We start from the raw sequence: 25,653 nt of genomic DNA, 5'->3' as shown, positions 1-25,653 counted from the left end.
AATGTCAATCTTGAATATCTAAGCAAATCAAAATACAATTTTAACGTGTTACTCCTAGATTGTCTATTTTTATGTTAAGGACACCATTACTCTTCAGACTATTTTTACTTTTTTTTTATTATTGGTTTTCATTCAATATATGCAAACTGATACATAACAGTACATAGTATCTCGAATATTTTCTATGTACTCGAGTATTCTCTCTCCGACGACCCTGCCCAATTCATTATATTAACATTTAAAACAGGCTGAAGCTATTTAAAAATGTGTTGTTTTTTTTTTCTCAATCTATCCCTGTTCAGGACCCTTTAAACATAATAAGCGCAGCAAATCAGAAGCGGTGGATTGTCTAAATGGATCTCAGAGTCAACCAATCATAGCAAAGAAGGCGGGACTTGTTCTCAGCATCCTTGGCAACGGTCAAACAGGCTTTAGGGACTAAGGTTTACTTTATGCAAACTGACGACGAGTTATACAAGTAGGAAGTAAATACTATAAAACTCTTTACGAATACAATTTCCCGTCTTTCTGTTCTGAATCCTGTCCTCCGGTTGGAGCGCTGTGTTTACGATCACCGCCTGAACACAGCCTACTTCCTCAGGTGACAGGCTGAGCCTACCGCCCCCTCCCATCAGAGATGCTTCTGTCTGAGGTTGACAGCACAACGCAGGACCAGCAACTGCCTCCGCAGCGCTTCTAGGGAATTGAAGAAGCCAGAAAACTTGCCCTAAGCGCCTACTTCTTACTTATATAGATTTCAGAATCTGTTCGGTCATTTTTAAACCACACACCAAAGATCAAAGAAGGCGACGGACCGAGCTAACGTTAGTTTAAACTCCACAGACAACCGGCTTCTCTTTTTCTCCCCCCTCATCTCCTCCTTCTTTTAGTATCACTTAGATGCGATGACAGACTCGGCAGTGGACAGCAAAACGGAGGTCAAGCAGGCCACCAAATATGTCAAAGAGACCGAGAACGTCGCGGAAAAATACTCCGCATTGACCGTCAGCAAGAACAGCAGCGATGTGAACATGAACGTCGGAGAGATGCCCTCCGCGGCGTTCACCGCAGTCCCGACGCTGAAGTCGGTGAAGAAGGTAAGAAACGTGATGCCCGCCATCACTTGCTGCCATTGGGCAAAGAACAGCCGGTCACATGTGAGGAGGACACGTTCGCGTTGGTGCGGAGAACTGTGCTGCAGTCAAGTAGGCTACTGCTGGACAGTATGGGGGAAGAAACCGTAGTGAATGCGCTGCAAAGCCACATTCTTTAATATTTAGTACAGTTAGTATTAAAAAACAGGGAATTCAGTCAGGTTAGTAGTTTCAGTGGGACATATATATTTGTACCCATTTCACTTAGTATGACAAGTCGTAGAAGAATTACAACTTCTGTTGTAATACTGATGTGACATGTCATTTTAAGCTTTGGGTATTCTTATACTGTTTCTATACAGTGTAAATGTAAATATTCTTTGTTTAGGGAACTAAACCTTAAAGCTTACATGTAAGGCCTTAGTAAGCTCCATGTGGGGGGAGCTTCCACACTAAGTATGTGGTAGTTAATGCCATAGAGGATTTTCTGTGAGAAAACATCCAACCCCGCATAACCTGTGGTTATGCAGCTTTTCTTAGAGGTGCAGGAATGTGGATGTTAAAATTGTAAAAAGATAAGCATCAATCAATCCAGCAAGAATCAGAATCAGCCAACTTTCCCTTGAACGGCTCTGCTCAGTGACTGGCAGGTCAGATATTATAAAAGAAAATAAACTGTTTATTATGTGATTCAAGACTTACAGCCGCCTCTATTTTCACTCTAACCAAGAGCACGTACTTTGATGCATTTCTTTGAATTTAATAAAAATCCAATAGAGGTTAGGAACGCAGTCTTATTACAGGGTATTCTTGTTTAAATTTTCGATTGGATTAAAAGCTACTTCTTCTGCAAACCACTTTTAAAAATAAGCTTTAAGTCCTTCAAACAATCTGAGTTGTTTCAAAATTAAAATATATTAGAATATATACTTGGGAAAAAAAAAACTGATTTTGATTTTTCTTTATGTTCCCATGCAGTATTGATAAAATATATACATTGAATGTTTAGAAAACACTAAAGAGCAAAAAGATGATTTTTAAATCCTTGATTTCAGTCCTTGGTAAAGTGAAAAAAAATGCATGGTTTGTTTAACATTGATCAGACACTGGAAAGCCCTTTTTCCATCTTCTCTTCATTAAATGTATCCAAAGTAAGATACCCCACACCCTCTGCTCGATAATGTACTTTGATGCATTTTTTTTATGTTTAATTTGAAATATATTACTGTGCTTTGATGCATCAATGAAGATAATCTTATTTCTTTTCTCCAAAAGAAACTCATGTACATATTTTTCCTTTGATGTCTGATAGCTCTTAGAAATAAAATGTCAAATTTAAGTCAAATTGGGACTTGGCAAAGAAAACTGGATATCAAGTTGGCCAGGAAAAAGTGGAATAGTGCATCCAGCTCTGTTAACCAGTCCAACCAATCTAACTGTTGAACTCTGTCACTGTTGACCCGGTCAGCTGTGACTTAGCTCAGGCTTCTCATGTGGGTGGGCATCGTCAGTTTTTGGAGCAGCTTGATAAGAGTGTGTTTACTGCACACTGTGCACCTGAGGGAAAAGACTTTGAATGTCTTGGCTGCTTTGCAACGGCACAAAACAAAAAAGACTTTCTCTAGTTGGATGTTCATATTACACATCCACTGCTGGTTCCCAGCACTGGATAAATCCGAGTGTTTATCCACTGCTGGTTGCAGGTCGAGGACCGTGTTTCTGAGAACCGGCTCACATTTAGAGGAGGAGATGTTTGTTTTTTTTACCTCCAGAAATAGCCGTTCTTTTTGTATTTTGTTCCCTGAAAATATAACATCCTGAAATAAATATACAACACTTGGTAAAATGGTTTTACAGTAGTTGTTAGAAGGCTGAGATTCTCACAGCAGGATAACCTTTCACTCTGTCATTGTTTTATGTTCCTTAAGTTGTATTCTTGTGGAAAATAGGAAACTTTAGATCAGCGATGTCTTATGTTTTTTTACATATTCATCTTAAATGCAGATGTTAAATTTTGTTGCACAACCTGAAACTAAGTATACTTTAAGTTTTAAAAATCCATTGTATAAAAACAGATGCTTAGCTACATAATTTGTATTTAATTGTATATGTATTAGATAGGTAAATCTTCACAAAATAGTGACTGTTTTTTGTTTGTTCTTTATATTTTTGCCATTCTTATGGCAAAAATATAAAGGATATTTTTGCCATAAGGATTCTTGCAACTCAACAATATCTACCAAATGGGATATAAATCACATGAAAGTTCTTTATTAGTTTTAATGTGCCAGTATCCAAATACAGAGCTAACCCTAGCCTTCAAATGTTTGATTACATATTGTTTGCGTAAAATTAGTCATAGATTTGAATCCACACTGGTGACGATTCGTTATCCTATATAAAAAAAAAATGTCTCATTGCAGATTTCGCCTCACAATCTGCTTTGCTTTTGCAACAAACACAGGAAAAGCTTTAAATGAGTCCAAGTTACTGTGTAGAAACACATAAACGTGTAAGAATGATCTGTAATTTCTGCAGATTAAAAGAAGGTTGTTTCCACATATTTCCAATGTCATGGAAACATAGATATTATACTCACTTTATTTTTGCTAAATAATCAACTTGAATGTTAAATCTTTGTTTGTGTCCTACATCTACTGTGTGTCTGTGTTTGCGATTTAGCTTTTGTAAAGACAGCCTGTCTCATACCAAGTTGTATACTCATAATATGAACCAAATTACATAAAAAAATTACAAAAGATAGCCATATCTGCGTTCCCAGCAGCGGGGCTCAGAGACTTTAAAATATTAGTTTAGACCCCCTTCCTGTCTGACAGCCAATATTGTGTGGACTGTGAGCTGCCTCCGGGGGGCCTGTTTCCAAACATATTGAATGATCGGAATGTGCATCAGCTTTATGAAAACAACGTTTTGTTATGAATAAAACTGAGCGTCCAGTGTCTGACTCAGACACCTGTTTGCATCTTATGCATAATTAGTAAAAACGACTTCTGCAAATCATTGTGAGAAGACAAACTTTGTTGCTATTTTGGTTTACTCCGCATTGACTTTGACGGTCTGAAAAAAGTGTGGTGAATAAATTACGATCAATTCTACACATTTGACTGGATGAGTGGGTGAGTCAAAGAACAGCAAACCTCTGCATCCTCCTTTTTTTTTTCAATACAAAACAGTTATGCAATACGCCTCCCTTGCCCCCTGTAACGGGATTTACTCACATCGAATTTGTTCCTGCATCATCATTTTGTATCTGATCCCTGTGGAGGTGTGGACTGCTGCGTGCTCACTTTGAAGTTTTGGTTATAACATATTTACAGTGCCTTGCAAACTTATTCGCACTATTGATCTTCTCCACGTTTTGTCATGGTAAAACCACAAACCTTAAAAGGGATTTGTTAGGGTTTTAGGTGACAGACCAACACAAATAAGGGAGGAATTATGAAGTGCAAGGCAAAGCGCATGTGGTTTTTCAAAGATATTAATAAAAAATTGTTCTGTATTTGGAAGACTTGAAAAGAGCATGTGCCAGTTTTCCTTCCACTGCACTTTGTCTTGGTCTACCACGAACAAGCCCCACATAATACATTGACCTTTGTGGTTAATTATGTGTCAAAATGTGGAAAAGCTCAACTGGGTGTTAATATGATATAACAGACACAGCGCCTTGCTATGTCAACATAAAATCCTATTATAGCAGGAATGTATTTAGTAATATTCACTTGTATATATTTGATATTGAAGGGAATTTAAACATCACTAGATGTCTAAAAACATTTGGATTGGAAAATATCGGTTAGGTTAGAAATTCAAATTCAAATGTCAGCTCAGAGCCTAAACATTCTGGCACTCTAAAATGGTCAAGATAATATGAAAATCTTTTTCAACTCTAAACCTTGGTTATGAATACATCAACTATTTTATGTTGATGGAGCATCTCTGGGGTTTAGGACTAACTTTTTTCTACAGTTTATAGCTCAGCAAATAGAAGTAAACAGTTTGCTTTCTTCTCCTTTTGACTATAGTCATATTAAGTTCCTCAGCTTTTGATAGATTTGATCAATGTCCTGTATTATTGTGAGATTATCTAATGTCTCCCCCAAATAGTTCTCAATAGTCTATGTTTTGCATTTTGAATCTTTTTCCACAGTGCAAGACGGAGAGGTCTGGGTAATGCAGAACGGATTATGCTCTGAAATGATGAGGAATCAAAGTTAATGCTGTAATGAGATAAGGTGGACAAGGGGGAGGACTGCAAAACGAAAGTTCAACATAAAAGCTTTTGGATCCTCTAAAGACTGTCCCACATTCATCATTTTCAGTCCAGTAAAGCCTTCATGCAAGTGATTACACATTTGCCACAGGAGTGTATCACCCTCTCCTGGGGTGATATTTACACTCCGTACCAAGTGTGAGTATCACGCAGTGGAAACTAGATGACGTGAAGATACCAAACAAAATAAACTTAGACCCTTTGTCTCGGTTCTGATTTTTTTTTTTTAAACTCAAGTTAGTTACAACTCATTCTCACAAGTCTTGTTTTTCACTGTTCCCCTTACTTTCAAGATATTTAGTTCATTTTACTACATCTTTTATCAAATTAAAACATTCATATGGAAATGTTAGATTTTCTTCGAAGTGAAGTCAGTACCCAACCTGACGTAGGTAACTCTTACTGTTATTTTCACTTTGATGATAAAATAACTTGAACTTCAAAACATTTCTTTGAGGTTCATTCATGCACAGTGACTCACACAGAAGGGGACCGATTGTTTCTGCAACATTCTGCAACATGAAATGCGTTAAGCATATTTTGGGATGTTAGGTTTAACATGGCCAACCTCTAACTTAGACTTCCCCTGATGCCCTGTTACCTAAAAAAAAAGAAGAAGAAAAGAATCCTGGTTTAATTAAAGTATTAAAGTAAAGACCCCAAGAGAGTTATTTACCGCAAGTTAATGATTGAATATAGCATCTTAACAGAACAGAGAAAAAAATCTGGACCGCCCCTTTAAATCAGTGTGGCTGTACTGCAGGTGTTTATTCATGAAATAAGGCTGTGCACTATCTTAATCAGGAGAACTTATAGTTTCAGCTCAAGGTCACATAGTCTGTGAGAAAGGCAGGATTAGTTCGCAGTGTGTTTTTTTTCACAACACGGTGTAATCGGTCATGCATGCATTGATTTAAACAGCAGCCTTTGCATACCAGGAGGAATGTGCTGACTTCAGTATTATACTTCACTTGAAACTCGCCTTGCCGTGTGCTCTGTTTTATCCGCTGCGCTGGCTGTGTTTGACTTGTTGAATGCAGCGGCTGTGAGCAATTGGCGGCGAGGATGTGTGTGGATTACAGTTAGATGGTGCCATAGAGCCGCGGTGGCGGTGTCTGGTTAAGTAGTTTTGGTTGCCTTATGTCGGGGGCCACACTGAGCCTTTACACCACTGACCGACTGTAACACTCTACGGCTTAAGTCTTTGACCTGGCCTGTTATCTGAGAGAGAAAGGGTATTTTTAGCTGCAGGATGGGTCTAAAGAGATGCCTAATGATGCAGCAGAAGGCTAATGGAGAACAGGTTTAATTCCTCCTGCCAATCCCAGTACATTTAGTGCTGCAAATTAGGAACTCAAGCTGAAAATACGAGCTCCAGCAAATGTGTTTTTGTACTTGTTTGCGTGGTGGTGTCGTCATAACTCTGGTTCGTACAATGCTCTAGCTGCACTTTAAAAAAAAAAAATCCCCATAAAATAAAAACTGAAGCCTTCAGCAGCGAGTTGTCAAGGACAATGTGGAGCAAACGGTGAGAGAGAGAAAGAGGGAGAGGCTTGTTTGAAATTGACGTCTCTTTTTACGTCCTGGCCTGTTTTAGCCAAAGTTGGCCATTTAGAAATTACGGTAATAGGTGGGAACCTCCCCCTGAGCTGCCTGGGAGTGTTCTGGGATAATAGCATCAGGGACACCTGGTACCATCGCGCGCACACACACACACACAGGACTCGGAGAGGTAGACTAGACAGCTGAAGAGCGCAGTAGACAGTGACCGGCAGCTATGGCCCACAAGCATGGACATGGGAGAGAACAGGTGAGTTGCTTGTAATGCTTCACAGGAAACCTATCCTTCTAGATATTGGAATTCCCAGGCAGAGATCAGTTTGGATGACTTGTGACTTGAAACGGGTTACGGTATCCTACGCAGCACTGTTTTACATTGAACTACAAAGGCTTTGTGATGTTATCTCAGGTAGCAAAACCAGTAACCATCATTTACATTACCGTACGTCGAAAGCAGGAGTACGATCTTATTTAAATGTTTACCAGTTGGGAAAGGAAAATGCAAAGTGTGTGCTGAATCCACATGAAACGATCCAGAGGAAAACTCAATGTACTGTTTTCCAAGCGTGTGAGAAAGGCCACAGTCTTGGTTGTGAAAACAGAGCCATGCAGAGATCTGCTCTGCTCACCCAGACTCCCAAGCTTCTTGAGTTTCTCTTCAGTTGCATGGTAGACTGCTGAAGTCGAGGTGTGATGAACATTGGGACAAGGGATCATAAGGTCAAGAAGTTAAGAGACTGAAACTACTCTGTTTTGTGTTATCTCTTCGGTATTTTGTAGGAGAACAAACTCCTTCCATCCAACTGTGAGGTCACTTCCTGAAAACTGAGCCACATGCTGCTTCTCTTAGCTTTTTGGCTAATCAATCAATCAATCAATCAATCAAATTTTATTTGTATAGCATATTTCAGCAGCAAGGCATTTCAAGGTGCCTTACATAAAGAAAAAATAAGAACAGCATGTGACATTGAATAAACAGTAAGAAAGAGAGAGACATTTTAAGGCTAAAAGTTGTATTTATGTAAGTCTTTGAGTTGTTACTCCTTAGCAATTTCTATCATGCTTCTTGGCCAGTGTATGTGCTGCAGTGTATGTTGCTCGGGGATTTTGTTCTAGTAGCTGTGTGGCCCACCTATTCATCTTCCTTGTGTGTTTTGTCAACTCCAGCGGCCTGCTCAACAGTTTGCACTCCAAACACAAGTTATGGACATTGAAAATAAGAGGTCGAGGGAGGCTGACAGCATTTTCACGAACTGTCTCAAAAGGGGAGCGGTGTGAACTGTGTGTAGGAAATCGATGACTGACTTAAAGCAGCATTGCAACACCACCAAGACAGAGAAGTCAAATGATCGCAATTTAGAGAGGACTTACAGGAAAAATGTTCTGCATTTTGTCTGTGTGTCTGCAAGGGGATCAGCCATGATTGCACGACACTGTACAGTGTTATGACTTTACACAGTGCTGTCTGACAGACAGACGGACACAACATGAAAGTGTGATAATCAATCAATCAAATTTTATTTGTAGAGCACATTTCAGCAGCAAGGCATTTCAAAGTGCTTTACATCATAACAAACAAAAACACAAATTCATGGAACATAGAATCAACAATCAAAACATTACATTAAGTCAAATGCCATCATTAAATTCGTAATTGATTATGTTTCATATACAACTCTAAACAGGTGGGTTTTTAGTCGAGATTTAAAGGCACTCAGTGTTTCAGCTGTTTTACAGCTTTCTGGAAGTTTGTTCCAAATTTGTGATGCATAGAAGCTGAATGCTGCTTTTCCTAGTTTGGTTCTGGTTCTGAACCAAACTAGCAGAACAGAACCAGAAGACCTGAGGGGTCTGGAAGGTTGGTACAACAATAGCAGATCTTTAATGTATTGTGGTGCTAAGCCGTTCAGTAATTTATAAACTAACAGTATTTTAAAGTCTGTTCTCTGAGCTACAGGGAGCCAGTGTAGTGACATTAAAACTGTGCTCTATCTTCCTGGTTTTAGTGAGAACACGAGCAGCAGCGTTCTGGATTAGCTGCAGCTATTGTTGGACAGACCTGTGAAGACGCTGCTGCAGTAATCAATGCGACCAAAGATGAACACATGGATGAGTTTCTCTAGATCTCGTTGAGACACAAGTCCTCTAATCCTGGAGATATTCTTTAGGTGATTGAAGGCCGACTTTGCACTGCACTGATTCTAGTTCGCTCCTCTTCTTTCGGTATAAAAATAATAACTTTAGTTTTGTTTCTGTTCAGCTGGAGAAACTTTTGGCCCATCCATACATTTATCTGTTCTAAGCATCTGTTCAGTGATTGGATGGTTCAGAGTCACCTGGTGACATCGTAATGTAGAGCTGTGTATCATCTGTGTAATTATGGTAACTGATCTTATTTCCTGTTATAACCTGAGCTAGCGGGAGCATATAAATATTGAAAAGAAGGGGTCCTAGGATTGAACCTTGGGGTACCCCACATGTGACCTATGACCTCTTTGATTAGAAGTTTCCAAGTGAAACAACGAAATCCCTGTTCTTTATGTAAGATTCAAACCAGTTGAGCACTGGACCAGAGAGTCCGACCCATCTCTCCAGTCGATTCAGTGAAATGTTGTGGTCAACAGTGTCAAAATCTGCACTGAGGTCCAACAGAACCAGCACTGTGGTTCTCCCACAGTCTGTATTTATGTGGATATCATTCATTGAATACTTTGACTAGGCCAGTCTCTGTGCTGTGGTGAGCACAAAAACCAGACTGGAAGGAGTCAAAAGCGGTTGGTTGTTGTTAGGAAGCTATTTAATTGTTTAAACAGCTTTTTCAGTAACTTTGCTGATGAATGGGAGGTTGGAGATCAGCGTGTAATTCTGCAGTAGTGATTTGTCCAGATTGTTCCTTTTTATCAGTGGTTTAGTAACCACTGATAAATGTGGTATGAAGTTTCGTACTTCATACTCTCCTGAATCATGCAACTATATATTTTTTTAACGAGATTTTCTTTCCTTAATTAACTAATTGAAATTAATGCTTTAATTTTGATTTCTGCATTGCTTTGTTTGTTACCGACATCTTGTGTGAAGCTCACAGATCAGGAAAAAAAAGATGCAGATTGGATCTTCAGCTTTCTGACCAGCTGATCACCGATAAGGGTCAATCAAGTTGCAGATTGGGTGACTCCAGTGTGCATCTCTAGTTTCTGAGAGGACTGGTCCAAGCTTGTATTTTTCTTTCTATCACCAATTATGCGAAACACAAAATGTGCAAAATGAAACGACCCTGGAGACCTTGTGTTGCTGTAAAGTGCTGAGGAACAGCATTACGTGTGGGACTGTGATGTAACAGAATATTTCTTTACATCTGTCTTAAAGCTCATAAGCTTGAAAAATGTGTTTTGATGCTGGAACCAAAGACCAGATTCTCAAACAGTTACGACTTTTATGAAAAGCAGGGGTACAACATACAGACGCTAATCAAGCTTTTGCTGTTCTGATTCATGTGTTTCCAGGGCTTTGATCTGTGGCGCTTTGAAGGCTTCGGTTAGCATGATGAAAAACAAATAGCCCCCGACAACAACTCCAGCCTGTGTATCTGAACAAAGCATAAATCACAGAGCAGCGGAGCGCGTCTAAAAATAAGCAGCAGCTTTCTTCCTCCTGATCCACCTGCGTTTTGCAAAAATGAGCTGATTTCAACCTTTTTCTTTTTTTCAAAGGACAGTTTTGAGGCTGAAACAGCAAAATGAGTTCAAATACAAGCAGTTACGTAAGCATGTTACCGAGCATCTACACTGCTAATGTGTTGCGATGATGCTTTCTGTCCCTGTCTGCGTGTGATTTCAGTGTTGCATCTGACTGACTGTTTTTCAGATCCAGTTTGCGAATGCAGAGGACAAGCAGGAGTTCAGCAAGTTTCCAACCAAGGCGGGTCGCCGCTCGCTCTCACGCTCCATCTCACAGTCCTCCACAGACAGCTACAGCTCAGGTACTGTGGACCCCAAGGTTTCAGTACGGGCATTCGTGTTTTTATTAACACACATGCATATCACATATTATTTTGACAGACTTACACGTTACATCCGTTAAAGCAACACTCTGCTTCCTACTGTACATTGAGTTGAAAACGTTAAACCCCTTCAGCTTTTTCACATGTTTCACATAGAAGCCACAAATTTCAATCTTTTGTCTGGACTTTAGGTGATGGAGAAACACAAGGTAGTTACAAAGTAAGGGAAACTGATGGTAGGTCGAAAAACAGACTTCAGTTTATGATGTTAGGCTAATGGATTTGGTAAAATAAAACCATGTACTATATGCCATGTGAAGACTTCAGGTAAGTTAAGGTGATTTTATTTATATAGCATAATTTCAGTTTCTCAGGAACTGTTTTGGGTTGAGTGAGGTATATATAAACCAGAGCTAACTTGTTGAGGAAGGTGTTTGGTTAGACGAGTCCAAATGTAACTTTTTGTCTTTAATCAAAGCTACCTGTGTGAAGGAAAAATAAAAGTGCTATTTCTCACTGTGAAACTTGGTGGGGGCTGCGTCATGCTGTGGGAATGGTTTTCTTTAGCAGCTACTGGGAATATGGTCAGAGCTGATTGGAAGGTGGATGGAGCTAAATACTCTGCAGGAGACCAGGAAGAATCGACACCAGGGCAGAGGTTAACCTTACTGGCAGAAAAACAACCTTAAAACAGACTGAGAACTACAATGGAATAGTTTTGTTCAAAAACATATTGATGTGTAAAATTGGCTCAGCCAAAGTCCAGACCTATTAGTGAGTTTGTGGACATATTTTAAAAACAGATGTTATTAACATCCATTCTGACTGAGTTGGAGCTATATTGTAAATAAGAATTAGCAAGAAAAGTCTCTGGACTTTTCAAAGCTGATCCTTCCACTGAAAGACTTTCTGCTAAAACTGTAGGTAAATCTGGTTCTACAAAGTACTGATCCAGGTGGGCTGAGTATAAATTAACACCACTGTTTTCAACTCTTATAAAAAATGCTTAAACCATTTGTGATTATCCTCTTATTTCACAATTCTACTCTACTTTGCATTGATTTATCACATAAAATCCCATTTAAACAAGTTAAAATTTTGTGACTGGAATGTGACAAAATGTGAAAAAAAATAATAATAATAATAAAAATAAAAAAAAGCTCAGAGGGTGTGAATACTTTTACAAGGCGCTGTTAATATACACAGGTCCACACACACACACACACACACACACACACACACACACACACACACAGGAAGTGCACACAGAGGTCCTTTCTTTCTCACAATAGATGTGAAGTATAGATTTCATTATTGCCTCCGCTCGTGTGTTTTAACACAAAAGTGAGCTTTTGTGTTCTTCGTTTTCCAGCTGCTTCCTACACCGACAGCTCCGATGATGAAACCTCCCCCCGGGACAAAGCCCAGGTCAACAGCCACGGCAGCACCAACTTCTGTGTGAAGAACATCAAACAGGCTGAATTCGGACGGCGGGAAATTGAAATAGCAGAGCAAGGTGCCCACACGGATGTAACAGCTACGTAGAAGATAATATAGATTTTTCTTTGCAGAAGCTGAAACCCAAACAGTAGTTTCCTGATTAGTGTAGTTTTGAGTTTGCAGCTTTTTTTCTGCTCTGCAGTGAAAGGAGACAAAATCGTTTTGCTGTTAGGCAGTGTGCATAGTAGACTGCTTTTTAAAACTCCTAAGAACAAAGAACCAAACAAAGAAAGCAGTTTCTTATTCCTGAATATTTGCCAAAAAAAACAACAAACAAAAACAACAACTGCTTACTACCACTACACGACTTTCTAATTTCACAACGGTTAAGATCCTGTCTTATTCAGTACTGATGTCATTCTGAAAACATTATTACAGATCAGTTTGTTTTTTATCGTTTCGTATGTCCTATTACTTTCAGCTCTCAAAGATGCTGTAGTCTCTCTCTTCTGTCTGCTGTGCTTCTAGCTGTTTACATTGTTCAAGGGAAATATGTGAACGCCTGACAAGTGTTTATTAGGCTTTAAATCTGCAGGGCTATAGATGGTATGTTGCTGTTGTTCTCACAGTTTGTCATATTCCTGCCGTTCTTTTTATAACCATCTTGTAGGAAGAGATTATTATTACTTTTTTATTTAAAAAAAAAATGCTGTTAATGATTCACTCGTTCCAATCAAACTCAGACTCTTATCTTTTCTTTATTAAAAGTACAAACGTAGCTTATATGCTCTGATTCATGTAGCATTTTTATACCACTCATCACACCAGTGTTTATCTCAGGGGTTCTCCAAGCATGTTGGAAAATACAGAATTTGACTCCATCTTTAAACATTTCCAGCATTTAAAATAATGTTTCATTTACTTATTCCTTACTTGAACACCTAAGATATAAAAGTTAAAATATATAATTTGTAGATGGTCAATTTTCATTTTTATTTTCCAAATTATATGTTATGTCCAATCCATAGATCTACACTTATCAGAGAGACTCCCTTAGCTGATTTTTTTATTTTTATTTTTTTTTCATTGAAAAAAAACATACAAAATTAGTTTTCAAGTGAGAAACAAATGTTCATAGCTTTTAAGTTTTATATATTTTTGCTTTACAGACATGTCTGCCCTGATCTCACTGAGGAAGAGAGCCCAGGGGGAGAAGCCCCTGGCCGGGGCCAAGATAGTGGGCTGCACCCATATCACTGCTCAGACAGCCGTAGGTTCTGTCCTCTCGTCCTGTTCTCTGCGGGTCCAGCTGATGTTCTGTTACAGCTCACGTCTTCTAACGTTTTTTACACGTGTGTGCAATCCGTCATCCCCTCCTAGGTCCTGATTGAAACTCTGGTGGCCCTCGGGGCCCAGTGCCGCTGGACTGCCTGTAACATCTACTCCACTCAAAACGAGGTGGCCGCTGCTCTCGCTGAAACTGGTGAGATTCGTCCCCTCTAGAAGCTCGTGGGGCTTTTTCTATGTAATCTACTGGTTTAAAGCATGACGCTTTCTGAAATGAATCACTCAACACTTTGGTAACATGAAGTCGAGATTTACTGTCCTGAACAGCAACATCATACATCATCTGAATTTTACAAAGCGTATGAATAATAGGGACAAAAAACATAAGAAAACCTTTTTGTTTTTTTCTTTAGCAAACCTGCAGGAGCAACACAATCTCTTTTTCACTGTGGACATTATCTATGCGTTGTTAGAGAGAGAGTATTTTTCATATAATCACAGTCAGTAGACCAGTAATAAGCATCTGTAATTGAATGTATCGAAAGCATCCAGATAGAAACATTTTCTTTAACTTTGACTGGAGCTACAAAACAGACAAAAATTAATTTTAGATTCTTCAATCTAATTTGATTGTTTGTTGTTTTATTTTGTACTTTAAGTTTTGCCTCAGAACCTTTGTATAGAAGAACAGCATGAGTAAATACAGTGTGTGGGTTTGCACCAGCTATCAAATTTGTATTCCAGGCTAAAATAAAATCCTGTTATTGTAGCGACCTGCATTTTAACGGATAGAAGTAGATTAGGTTTTACGTCATCTTAGTTGTAAGTCTGAATGAACTCTCAGTGACCTTGAAAGTTAACCGTTTCATGCTTGTGTTTGTTATCATGTAATAATCCCCCCCTAATGGGCTTCCGTCTTTGCCCGTCGTGTGTGTGTGCTGCTTCCTGCAGGTGTACCTGTGTTTGCATGGAAAGGTGAATCAGAGGACGACTTCTGGTGGTGCATCGATCGCTGTGTCAACAGCGACGGCTGGCAGGCCAATATGGTATTATGAGTGCAGTTGCATCATGACTTTTAACACCTCTCGCTCTCTGGGGCCTTCCTAAAGCTTTGACGCAGTTAACCGATCTCCTCTTTGGTTCAAATGAAAGATCTTGGACGATGGTGGAGATTTGACCCACTGGGTTTACAAGAAGTATCCCAGCGTGTTCAAGAAGGTCCGAGGGATCGTGGAGGAGAGCGTCACTGGCGTTCACAGGTGAGACAGTTTGATTGTTTTCATTTCAAGCCTCTGTCTCTGCTTCTCTTTTCCGATTTGTTCTCTGTTTTCCTGGAAAAGTTGGGCTTTACCTGAATGCATTTGCTTATAAATATTCTGACTATTGTGTCAACAGCAACAATAAGCAAGGGTGTCGTATAGGTCATGTTGGTATTGATACATGCCACTGTGGGCTTAAGAGGACTTTGCCCTTATATAACTTCGGGGAATTGGAGAAACATGACGCAGCCAAAATATACGCTTCCATAGACTCAGTTAGCCAGAGGCTCCAGAAAGCTCAGTGTCATAAAGACGGGCGTCTCGCTTTCGTTGGATATGATCAAAGGTGTCATGTGACCCGATTGGCCTAAACGCACTTCCTGCTGTGTCTTTTCAGATTGTATCAGCTGTCTAAGGCGGGTAAGCTGTGCGTCCCTGCGATGAATGTGAACGACTCGGTTACGAAGCAGAAGTTTGACAACCTCTACTGCTGCCGCGAATCTATTCTGGATGGGTGAGCAAGATTAGAACGTTTTAAATATTTACAGTAGGTTGTATAAAAAGACCCGTGGGCTTTTTTCACACTGTCTAACATTAATCAGACTAATCTTTTTCCTGTTAAAAGATGTTCGGATTACCAAAATAAAATCCGTTTTAAGTGCAAGAATAATATAATTTGCAAGAGAAATAATATATTTGTTTTTATTTACTAAAATTGACAGGTTTCACACTTTTATCATACACATCTTTTTATTTCTGCCCAAAAACACTCAATGAGAGTACGGTCAGAGCTTTTTGACAACCATCTCAAAACATTGACCTTGTCAATGCCAGGCTGTAGATGTTTCTTCAATGTTTCCACATGTTGTTCTTTTCCCAATATGAAATATGTGTGTAGATTTTAAAGAAACTAGGAAAGATCTTCTCACATTATTATGACATTTAGTAAATAGAAATATTTTTTAGAACTATAACCGACCTAAAACAGGAAACATTTAGTCTGCTTTAATGTCCGATAGTGGAGACAAAAGAGCAATGTTTCTTTTGACATCGTCTTTAATGTACTGCTTCCGTTTTTTTCTTTTTTTAAATGATGTAAAATAATAAATTAAAGATGGTCCTGAATGATTGTTTTTACTTTTTCTCTGATAGCTTGAAAAGGACCACGGACATAATGTTTGGAGGCAAACAAGTGGTTGTGTGTGGTTATGGGGAGGTGAGTCATTCCTATATTTAAAAAAAAAAAACACAAAACAAACAAGGGACAAAAGCTTTTACTTGAAATGATTGAATTTCCACTGGTGCAGCTGACCTTTTTATTCCACTGCTTTGTGATCTGTAGGTGGGAAAAGGCTGCTGCACTGCTCTCAAAGCCCTCGGCGCCATTGTGTGCATCACAGAGATTGACCCCATCTGTGCTCTGCAGGCATGGTGAGTCACTGCACATTACCGATCGGCCCTCCTCCATCAATAAATGTGCGCCACTAGAATTTCTGTGCTTGTGCACTGAATTAGCTGCGATGCTAACCGGTGCATTATTATGTCGTCTTTTAATCCGCTCACTTTCCTCTCTTGCGTAAACAAAATACTGAGATCTGCTTTGTGTGTCCGCACAGTATGGACGGATTTCGAGTGGTCAAGCTGAGCGAGGTCATCCGGCAGATGGACGTGGTGATAACTTGCACTGGTACGGAGCCCCACGCAGTGACAGGCGTTACTTCTGCTTTAATGGCCACAGCGTTGGCCATGTGCAAATTGTGTGTCTCGTTTTAAATATCATTCCCCTTTGAATTCAGGGATTTTCTTCAGAGGTCACCGGTTTCCGTTTGTTTATTTGCAGGGAACAAGAACGTTGTTTCCAGAGAGCATCTTGACCGAATGAAAAATGGCTGCATTGTCTGCAATATGGGACATTCCAATACAGAGATCGATGTGGTAATTTCATTGTTTTTCTATTATTTATTTATGGAAAGTTCCCATAAAAAAAAACAAAAAAAAAAAACGTGCCTGTTTTAAGCACAAGTTGGCAGGCATTCACACACTTTCATGGGGGAAAAACCCCTATTATGTTCTTTATTCTTATAATCCTGTGAGCTTTGCAAATATGCCTTCATGTTTTATTCCTCGCTGGAATTTATCACAGTTATAAAGCTCCTGATTTAGAAATTAGGGTGATTAGAGGTAAAGAGGTTAAGCTCCATCTATTATTAAAGGTGAGGAATTTGGAATATGACCTTTTAACTGGCTTAGTTTCTTAGCCCAATATTTCTATCTTTCCTTTTTACTACCTGAGTGACAAACTGTTACTTGATTTGAATAATTTAAGAGCAGGCATCGGCCAACACCAAGTCATGGTCTGCTGCTTCATTAAACATAATAAAATGAATGCCATGTTCACTGAATACATTAAAAATACTTATTTACACAGCTATTTTTTGAGGTTGTTCTATTTATGACTGAAAGCTGCAGATATTTTATCCCATCCAGAGTTTTCTCAGGTCAACCTTTCTCAGTTTGGTTAAGAAAGTTACTGTAATGTTCCTCCAACACATTACATGAAATAGATTTGTTTCATAATATATATCTGATTCAAAATTATAGCTACAGTCCTGATTCTGCTGAAAATGTCTCAGCAGAAGCAGAGTAAAACAAACCAGAGCGGTTTGTTTTACTCTCTGTTTACGTCCCATTGTTAATAATTTAGCTTGTAATATAATCCATGATGATTGCAGTTAATTTTATACAGACAAAAAACATACATACATACATTGTTTTTAGAGTTGTACAATTAGAAGGCCATTACTGAGAATGCCCTCAGCACAGCGCCCTCTGCTGCACAGTGTCTTTTCATGCTTGAGGGAAGCAGGGAACATCATGTTACAGACACAGTGAGCCTCTAAGGAGCTGATGCGGCTTCTCTCCGTTTCCCACTGTGAACATCAAAGTGAAAGCTTAAAAAGCCGTAGATGCGAAGCGAAAAACCCAGAGTCAATCAACAAAATAATGTGCACGGAATCAGCTGCGCACGTGAATATCGCCCACACCTCAACTTGTGTAGCGTGGAGTGAAGAAAATCAGACAGGAGACCATCATCGGGTACCGGGAGTAGAATATCATCCTGATACCTGTTATTATATATTTGATCTGTTATCTGATCTGATTCGGTACTGAATAGACACTGATGGGTAAATGATCAAATGGTTACATTTCTTTGTTCCCCCAGAAAGGCCAAGGCTTTGATTTTCATGTGATTTTACATCATATTACCACCATTCTAAACAGGGTGAACGCTCATCTTTTCATCCACATGTGATAGAAAACCAGCACAGTCAAACTCATGTTTGGTTGCAGATGACTTTTAATTATTCCCTTCTTAATTATTATTTTTTGTGTGCGTGTATTTTCCATTGTGCTCTTCAGGCGAGCCTACGCAGCCCCGAGCTGACCTGGGAGAGGGTTCGCTCTCAGGTCGACCACATCATCTGGCCAGATGGGAAAAGGGTCATTGTGCTGGCAGAGGTAAAGTCGCAGGACAAGTCCACAGTAAAACCTCACTGTTCTTGACATACGTCAGACTCTACTTCTATTTTATTTAGTTTGTTTACTTGAACGTATGATAAAGGCTCTGTGTGCGTTCCGGTTCTCCTCAGGGTCGTCTTTTAAATCTGAGCTGTTCTACAGTGCCTACGTTCGTGTTGTCCATCACTGCTACTACTCAGGTCGGCTATATTGCAGTACAATGTTTGCAAGTGTCGCTGTAAAAGTCTTACATCTGCTGTTGGCCCTGTGTTGTCTGTAGGCTCTCGCCTTGATTGAGCTGTACAACGCTCCAGAAGGACGATACAAACAAGACGTTTATCTTCTGCCCAAGAAAATGGGTAGGAGTTTGCCTACATCCTGCTCCCTGCTGCCACCTTATGACTCCCCGAAGGGTTTACAGCATTTATTTACTGGAGCTGAGGATGATGCCCTCTTTATCTATAATGAATTACTCTCTGTCTCTTTTCCAAGATGAGTACGTGGCCAGTTTGCACCTGCCCAACTTTGATGCCCACCTGACAGAGCTGTCCGATGAGCAGGCTAAGTACATGGGGCTGAACAAGAACGGCCCGTTTAAGCCAAATTATTACAGGTTGGGGTCAGTTTGTGATTTCCCATGATTACGCTTTATTATAATACCAACAAAGAAATCCATTAACACTTTCTTTACTTCTACAGGTACTAATAAAGATGTCTGCTACTCAGCGAAACGTTGCCCTGGGATAAACAGAGATATCTATTTTATTTTCTAAACTACTGCAAAACGGAGGAATTATTTTACTTATGCTGAATGTAACTTATTAATAGCACCTTAGGAGTAGATCTAATTATTTCAGGATAAGACATATATATAGAGAACTTATAATATATAATGAACTAACATTGTTCTGTCTTGTGTTCAGAGAGCATCCTACTTGCATGCATTGATGTTTCCGTGTATTTAGTTGTTAATGAGTTTTTGTTTCCTGATCACAGAGCTGTTGATTTGTTGGTTTACTCTATTTGACGCACAGTGCCAAACGATGGCCGTTTCTGTTTCGTTTGTCAGTGGTGTGGAGAATTTATGGGCACATTCTTTCAACCGGAGTTTAGGCTGAGCCAAAGCAAGCTCTGTGACGGCATGCACATTATCTTAGTAGTTTTGTATGCATGAAAGCATTTTTGAATGCTACCTGCACATAAGCCCTAAAAGGTAACATCCACTAGATCATGAAGTATATATATATAAAAAATTTGTTTATATGCATTTTTTTGTAACAATACAACCATATTTTTATTGGGATTTTTTTGACGAGGTAGTTGAAGAATACAGGATTTTCCAAACGCTCACAAATAAAAATCTGAAGAGTCTTACATCCAGCAGTTTTCTTCTCCACTGAGTCAAAGCTTTGTTTAACCGTCTTCTACTCAATTTGGAGCTGCACGTCTTTAGAGACTAACGTTTTGTCCATTCCTCTTTGCAAACTTATTCAAACTTATTCAGATTGGATGGAGGCCTCTACTCAATTTAGAGCTGCATGTCTTTAGAGACTAACGTTTTGTCCATTCCTCTTTGCAAACTTATTCAAACTTATTCAGATTGGATGGAGGCCTTTGGTTCAGATTTCATTGTAGCTCTGGTTGTTTAGGCTGAAAGGCAAACCTCCTCCCCCGTCTCAAACTTGCTGCCTCCCGTTTCCTTTCCGGACTCCCATATTAACTCTGACCAAATAGAAGTGCTTGATTCGCTTTTTCATATTTTTATTTGTAAAACAAATAGGAAAAAATTTAAACAATTAATGTTTTTTTTTTTTTTTCTCCACAAATATGCTGCTGTGTGTTGCTTTATCAAATGAAATCCTTTGACATTTTTGGTTGAAACGTAAAAAAAAAAGGTGAAAAAGCTTCAAGGATGTGAATACTTTTTTAGAGCACTGCAAATCAACCTTATGATTAAAAGAAGTTTAACAAAAGAAAAAATAACAGGAATAGTTTGTTTTGACACATGATGTGTTAAAAATAAAGGCTTTACAAATTCCTGAAGGGAACTTGGGAAAAACCTGAAGAGTAAAGCCACAAGAACTCTCTCAATAAATGATAGCTCCACTCATTTATTTCCAACTTTCCATTTGCTCTGTCACATTCCAGTCCTGATCTCTGTCACTGTAAAAACCTTTTGCCTGAATGATGCCTTTTAAGGCCGTGGTATGAATGTGCCTTTTTGATTTTTTTTTTATAACCCTGTATTCAAAGAGGTTGGGACACTGTTTTAAATGGAAGAAAAATACACCATTTTTTTCCTTCTCCAGAAAGAGTAATTTCGATCTTTCCGGTTAAGAATTATTGTTTTTATTGGAACAAATAAAAGACAAACTTTTCTGTCTGTGAGAATCAAATGCTGGCAGCACAGAAACCTAATTTGAACAGTTAGATTTTATTTCCATTCAAACTTTAGACCTAAACTTTAGACCCAAAGTTTTAATGGGTTTTAGTATCTGCACTATTTGCTCCAATTTGGAAATCCCACAAGTGTCCGAACTTGTTTTGAAACAGGTTTTCTATACCAACCATCAGCGCTGACCTTAATTTAGCGAATCGTCGTTCCTTTTTTAACAACACCTACTTAAACGTAACGTCTTCCTTCCACTGCTTATGGTACTAATTGTAACTTTAACATATAAGATGTATTTTAAGAAAAATAATGAACTTTATGTCTGGCATATGATTGTCACTGTCTTAATTTGATTCAACTGTCACCTTAATTAACATTTTATGTGATTAAAATAACATTAAGTGTGTACTATGTATGTAAATTCATGCATTAAATCAGCAATAAAGCAAAGCTTTTTAACTGACTTTAAAAGTGTGGAGTTTTTTTTTTTTTATGTGTGTGTGTGGAGAATGAGTAATTTTAGAGATAAAACTGGAGTTGAAGACAGCAAGAACTTCCTCCTGGCTTCCAGAATGAGCCTTACCGCTACATTCCCTGCATTGCTTTCCTCTCAGTCAGCCCTGCTGGCTGGGCGTCAAACTGCTCTCCCTCTCTAGAATATTCACACACTCTCTCGCGCTCCAGGCTAGCTGCATTAGTTTCTAATATTATCAGTTTCCTCACTGGGCCTGAAGGAGGAGGAGGGGTCACTGGGAGCCTTCTGGAAACCCGGGTGTTACTATATAAGCAACGGGCCTGATTCAATCCAGGCACTAGTTTCAGAAGAAACACCTGACGGCAGAAGCTGACTAGAAACGAGACTCGCAGGGGAAATCCTTCCTAACTCTAACCTTTTCATCAACGAGGAGATCACCACTGGCTGTAAGTAGCTGGACTTCTACTGTTTAAATAGTCCAAAACATGTCATTGAAAACGCTTGGAGAATGAAAAGGAAGGGAGTGGTTATTTCAGTCGGTTTATCTTTTTATTAAAATGCTTTAAAATATCTGTTAATTATGTTGAAAGAAAACTGTGTGAAGGTTTATCTCTCTTAATTTCTTTGAGTTGGTTCAAATGAGACATGCTGAGTGTTACTCTTTAAGTCTGCATCTAGCAATGAGCCATAGAAAATGGAAGTCAAATATTTTGATGTGAAAACACACAATTTGCTCCAAAAAATCTATTACAAATATGCTAAAGGTAACACAGTTTGAAATGTGGCATCAAACTTAGAGGATGAAACTCATTTTGCTTTATGAGGAGAAAGAAATCTAAAAAGGATAAGAAACAGAAAACAGTCCAGTGAAAGACAGACACTAACATTAACCAGTTAACACATCACTGCAGAAATGCTGTTTCCCTGTCGTCAGACAGGCATATCTATTGAATTATACGTCTGAGTTAAGTGGCAAAAAGAGGTCAAGTATAAAGACTGTTATGAAAATGTGCCACAATTAGGTGCTATTACTCAAGACAGTTAGAAAAGGTACATACTGTACATGTAAAGAAACTCAGCCTACAATTGTTCTTCATTTCTGAAAAGGCAGAGGCCTATAAATTGTAGTCAGAACAGAAATACAGATGGGGCATTAAGGTCACATTTCAAGACCTCTTCTGGGCAACACTGACCCTCCTCCATTCAGTTCAATGTTTAAGTCGTCGCTCGATGATCCAAACATGTTCCTAGCTATACTGAAATGTGAGTCGTATTAGTCACGTGTCAGAGTGTTGAATGACTTTCAAACAGCCTGGGGAGATGATTCAAAGCTGCACTGTTGGTGTTAAAAAGATAAAACTACAGGCCAACTTTTCTGAAACTGATAAATGAATGCTGAGCACAAATGGGTTTTCTTTTATCAGCATTAGTGATCCTAACAGTTTCCCTTCACTTTGAAGGCTTTCATCAAAGAGTACCCGTAAAATAAAATTATTTTCATTCTGATTCTATCTAGGTTCATCTCAACCAGCAAGATGTCATCAGCTAAAGGAATATCCATTGGCATTGATCTGGGCACCACCTACTCTTGTGTCGGGGTCTTCCAGCATGGAAAAGTGGAAATTATTGCCAATGATCAAGGCAACAGGACAACTCCCAGCTACGTGGCCTTTACTGACACAGAGAGGCTCATCGGAGATGCTGCCAAGAACCAAGTTGCCATGAACCCCACCAACACAATCTTTGATGCCAAACGGCTCATTGGAAGAAGGTTTGATGACCTGGTGGTCCAGTCTGACATGAAACTCTGGCCCTTCAAGGTGATCAACGACAACGGAAAGCCCAAAGTCCAGGTGGAATATAAAGGAGAAATTAAGACATTCTGTCCTGAAGAGATTTCCTCGATGGTCCTGGTTAAAATGAGAGAAATAGCCGAGGCCTTTCTGGGACAGAGGGTGTCGAATGCGGTCATCACAGTGCCAGCTTACTTTAATGATTCCCAAAGGCAAGCCACAAAGGATGCTGGAGTGATCTCCGGACTAAATGTTCTCCGCATCATAAATGAGCCGACAGCGGCAGCCATTGCCTATGGCCTTGACAAAGGCAAAAGAGGAGAGCGCAACGTCCTCATCTTTGATCTTGGTGGAGGCACTTTTGACGTGTCCATCCTGACCATTGAGGACGGCATATTTGAGGTGAAAGCCACAGCCGGGGACACACACCTTGGTGGGGAGGATTTTGACAACCGAATGGTCAGCCACTTTGTGGAGGAGTTTAAAAGAAAGCACAAGAAGGACATCAGCCAGAACAAGAGAGCGGTGAGGAGACTGCGCACAGCTTGCGAGAGAGCAAAGAGGACTTTGTCCTCCAGCACTCAGGCAAGCATTGAGATTGATTCACTCTTTGAGGGCATTGACTTTTACACCTCAATCACAAGGGCACGCTTCGAGGAGCTCAACTCGGACCTCTTCAGGGGAACACTGGAGCCAGTTGAGAAGGCCCTACAAGATGCTAAGCTGGATAAATCCAAGATCCACGAAGTTGTCCTAGTTGGCGGCTCTACAAGAATCCCCAAAATCCAAAAGCTCCTGCAGGACTTCTTCAATGGTAGAGAGCTAAACAAGAGCATCAACCCTGATGAGGCGGTGGCCTATGGTGCAGCCGTCCAGGCTGCTATCCTCATGGGTGACACCTCAGAAAATGTCCAAGATTTACTGCTCCTGGATGTGGCTCCCTTGTCGCTGGGCATTGAAACAGCCGGTGGCGTTATGACACCTCTTATCAAGCGAAACACCACCATCCCCACGAAGCAGACTCAGATCTTCTCCACATACTCAGATAACCAGCCAGGAGTCTTGATTCAGGTCTACGAGGGTGAGAGAGCCATGACAAAGGACAACAATCTCCTGGGGAAGTTTGAGCTCTCTGGTCTTCCTCCTGCTCCCAGAGGCGTGCCACAGATTGAAGTTACCTTTGATATCGACGCCAACGGCATCCTAAACGTGTCCGCCGTTGACAAAAGCACGGGCAAAGAAAACAAAATCACAATCACCAACGACAAGGGCCGACTCAGCAAGGACGAGATCGAGAAGATGGTGCAGGACGCAGACAAGTACAAGGCAGAGGATGACCAGCAAAGAGAAAAGGTCGCGGCAAAGAATTCCCTGGAGTCCTACGCTTACCACATGAAGAGCAGCGTCGAAGACGACGCCTTGAAAGGCAAAATCAGTGAGGAGGAGAAAAAGCTGGTCATTGACAAATGCAACCAGACAATTTCCTGGCTGGAGAACAACCAGCTGGCAGAGAAGGAGGAGTATGAACATCAGCAGAACGAGCTGGAGAGGGTGTGCAAACCTGTCGTGGCAAAGTTGTATCAAGGTGCAGGGGCAGGATGCTCCAGCAGTCAGGCTGGAGGAACCTCTCAGGGCCCCACTATCGAGGAGGTTGACTAGAACTATGAGCTGCAGCATCTCACTGCTGGATAAAGATTTCTGACTTATGTTTGGTTTCTGGAAAAAAAATGTTTTTTCATTGTTTCTATGCATATTTATAATAAACATGTTAAAAAAAATAACATTTGCCTCTTATTAACCATTCAGTGTTGATTAAGTACTTTAACATTTAAGGTGATAAGAATAAATACACATGAGATTCTAAAATCCAAATATGAAGGGCTTAATGAAAACAGATTTCCTGGGATATTATAAAAATAGAAGGACAGATTAGATGAAAGTCGTCCATCAAATGCAGTGATTGTCATCACTAATTTAAATATCAACAACGTGCTAATTTATTTGAATAAGTAAGTTAAAAGGATCAACTTGTACATTAAAGATGTACAAGAGTGATATATTAAGATTGTTCTTTTTAGCTCACAGCTAATGATAACACGAAATTATTTTTCTTTGGACAAAAAAAAACTTACATAAAACTAAAAGGATTTTTAATATTATGTTATAGCCACACAATTAGGAAGAATTTTAGGTTTTAATAATTTCTACATTGCAAAATTGATTTCTTATTTAGTTTATTGAGATCCTCTTTATTTGAAGTTCATTTAATATGTTGTCCACTGGAGGGAAACCTTGAGCTGTTAGTTGTCTAATCGCACAAGAAGCCAACAACAACCTGTTGGATCAAACTGTGAGCTGTAATTTACTTATTAAATAAACAAAATCATTGAGGGGGCGAGAAAAGAAACAAAAACTAAACATTTAACGTTGAATTAATCAGTTCAATAAGATGAAATAATTAGATTGTGTCTGTGTGCAAGAATTGAAATCATTTTCACCAGATTAAACAAAACATTTCTAGCGTCAAATAACAGATAATTGCA

General features: G+C 39.5%; 2 protein-coding genes across 4 annotated transcripts; both read left to right on the top strand.

The window, feature by feature from the left end:
• The first annotated feature begins 433 nt into the window (after window positions 1-433).
• On the top strand, window positions 434-19,690 carry ahcyl1 (adenosylhomocysteinase-like 1). Of its 3 annotated transcripts, XM_007570882.2 has the most exons (18): window positions 434-824; window positions 891-1,097; window positions 10,810-10,924; window positions 12,318-12,461; window positions 13,555-13,655; window positions 13,766-13,868; window positions 14,624-14,718; window positions 14,825-14,931; window positions 15,329-15,445; window positions 16,084-16,147; window positions 16,274-16,362; window positions 16,548-16,618; window positions 16,772-16,866; window positions 18,352-18,450; window positions 18,582-18,650; window positions 18,731-18,809; window positions 18,943-19,063; window positions 19,150-19,690. In XM_007570882.2, the coding sequence occupies exons 2-18, from the start codon at window positions 906-908 to the stop codon at window positions 19,154-19,156; spliced, it is 1,668 nt and encodes a 555-aa protein (XP_007570944.1). In that variant the 5' UTR covers window positions 434-824; window positions 891-905; the 3' UTR covers window positions 19,157-19,690. The 3 variants fall into 3 exon arrangements, with proteins under 3 accessions (XP_007570944.1, XP_007570943.1, XP_007570946.1); XM_007570881.2 differs by having other exon boundaries at window positions 435-1,097; XM_007570884.2 differs by lacking the exons at window positions 434-824; window positions 891-1,097 and adding an exon at window positions 7,094-7,195.
• A 1,843-nt stretch (window positions 19,691-21,533) lies between these two features.
• hspa1b (heat shock protein family A (Hsp70) member 1B) lies at window positions 21,534-24,887 on the top strand. Its single transcript, XM_007570880.2, has 2 exons — window positions 21,534-21,763; window positions 22,834-24,887. The coding sequence occupies exon 2, from the start codon at window positions 22,853-22,855 to the stop codon at window positions 24,767-24,769; it is 1,917 nt and encodes a 638-aa protein (XP_007570942.1). The 5' UTR covers window positions 21,534-21,763; window positions 22,834-22,852; the 3' UTR covers window positions 24,770-24,887.
• The last annotated feature ends 766 nt before the right edge of the window (window positions 24,888-25,653 follow it).

Source organism: Poecilia formosa, unplaced genomic scaffold, assembly GCF_000485575.1.
Source record: "Poecilia formosa unplaced genomic scaffold, Poecilia_formosa-5.1.2 Scaffold270, whole genome shotgun sequence".
NCBI lineage: Eukaryota > Metazoa > Chordata > Actinopteri > Cyprinodontiformes > Poeciliidae > Poecilia > Poecilia formosa.
The sequence above is the reverse complement of the archived record's forward strand: the minus strand, read 5'-3'. Positions and strand labels throughout refer to the sequence as shown.

Excerpts from the sequence above, each read along its gene's own strand:
- hspa1b (XM_007570880.2), top strand. The coding sequence starts at position 22,853 with ATGTCATCAGCTAAAGGAATATCCATTGGCATTGATCTGGGCACCACC.
- ahcyl1 (XM_007570882.2), top strand. The coding sequence starts at position 906 with ATGACAGACTCGGCAGTGGACAGCAAAACGGAGGTCAAGCAGGCCACC. Across the intron at positions 16,148-16,273 it reads TTGTGTGTGGTTATGGGGAG|GTGGGAAAAGGCTGCTGCAC; the intron begins GTGAGTCATTCC and ends TGTGATCTGTAG. Across the intron at positions 18,451-18,581 it reads GGGTCATTGTGCTGGCAGAG|GGTCGTCTTTTAAATCTGAG; the intron begins GTAAAGTCGCAG and ends GGTTCTCCTCAG.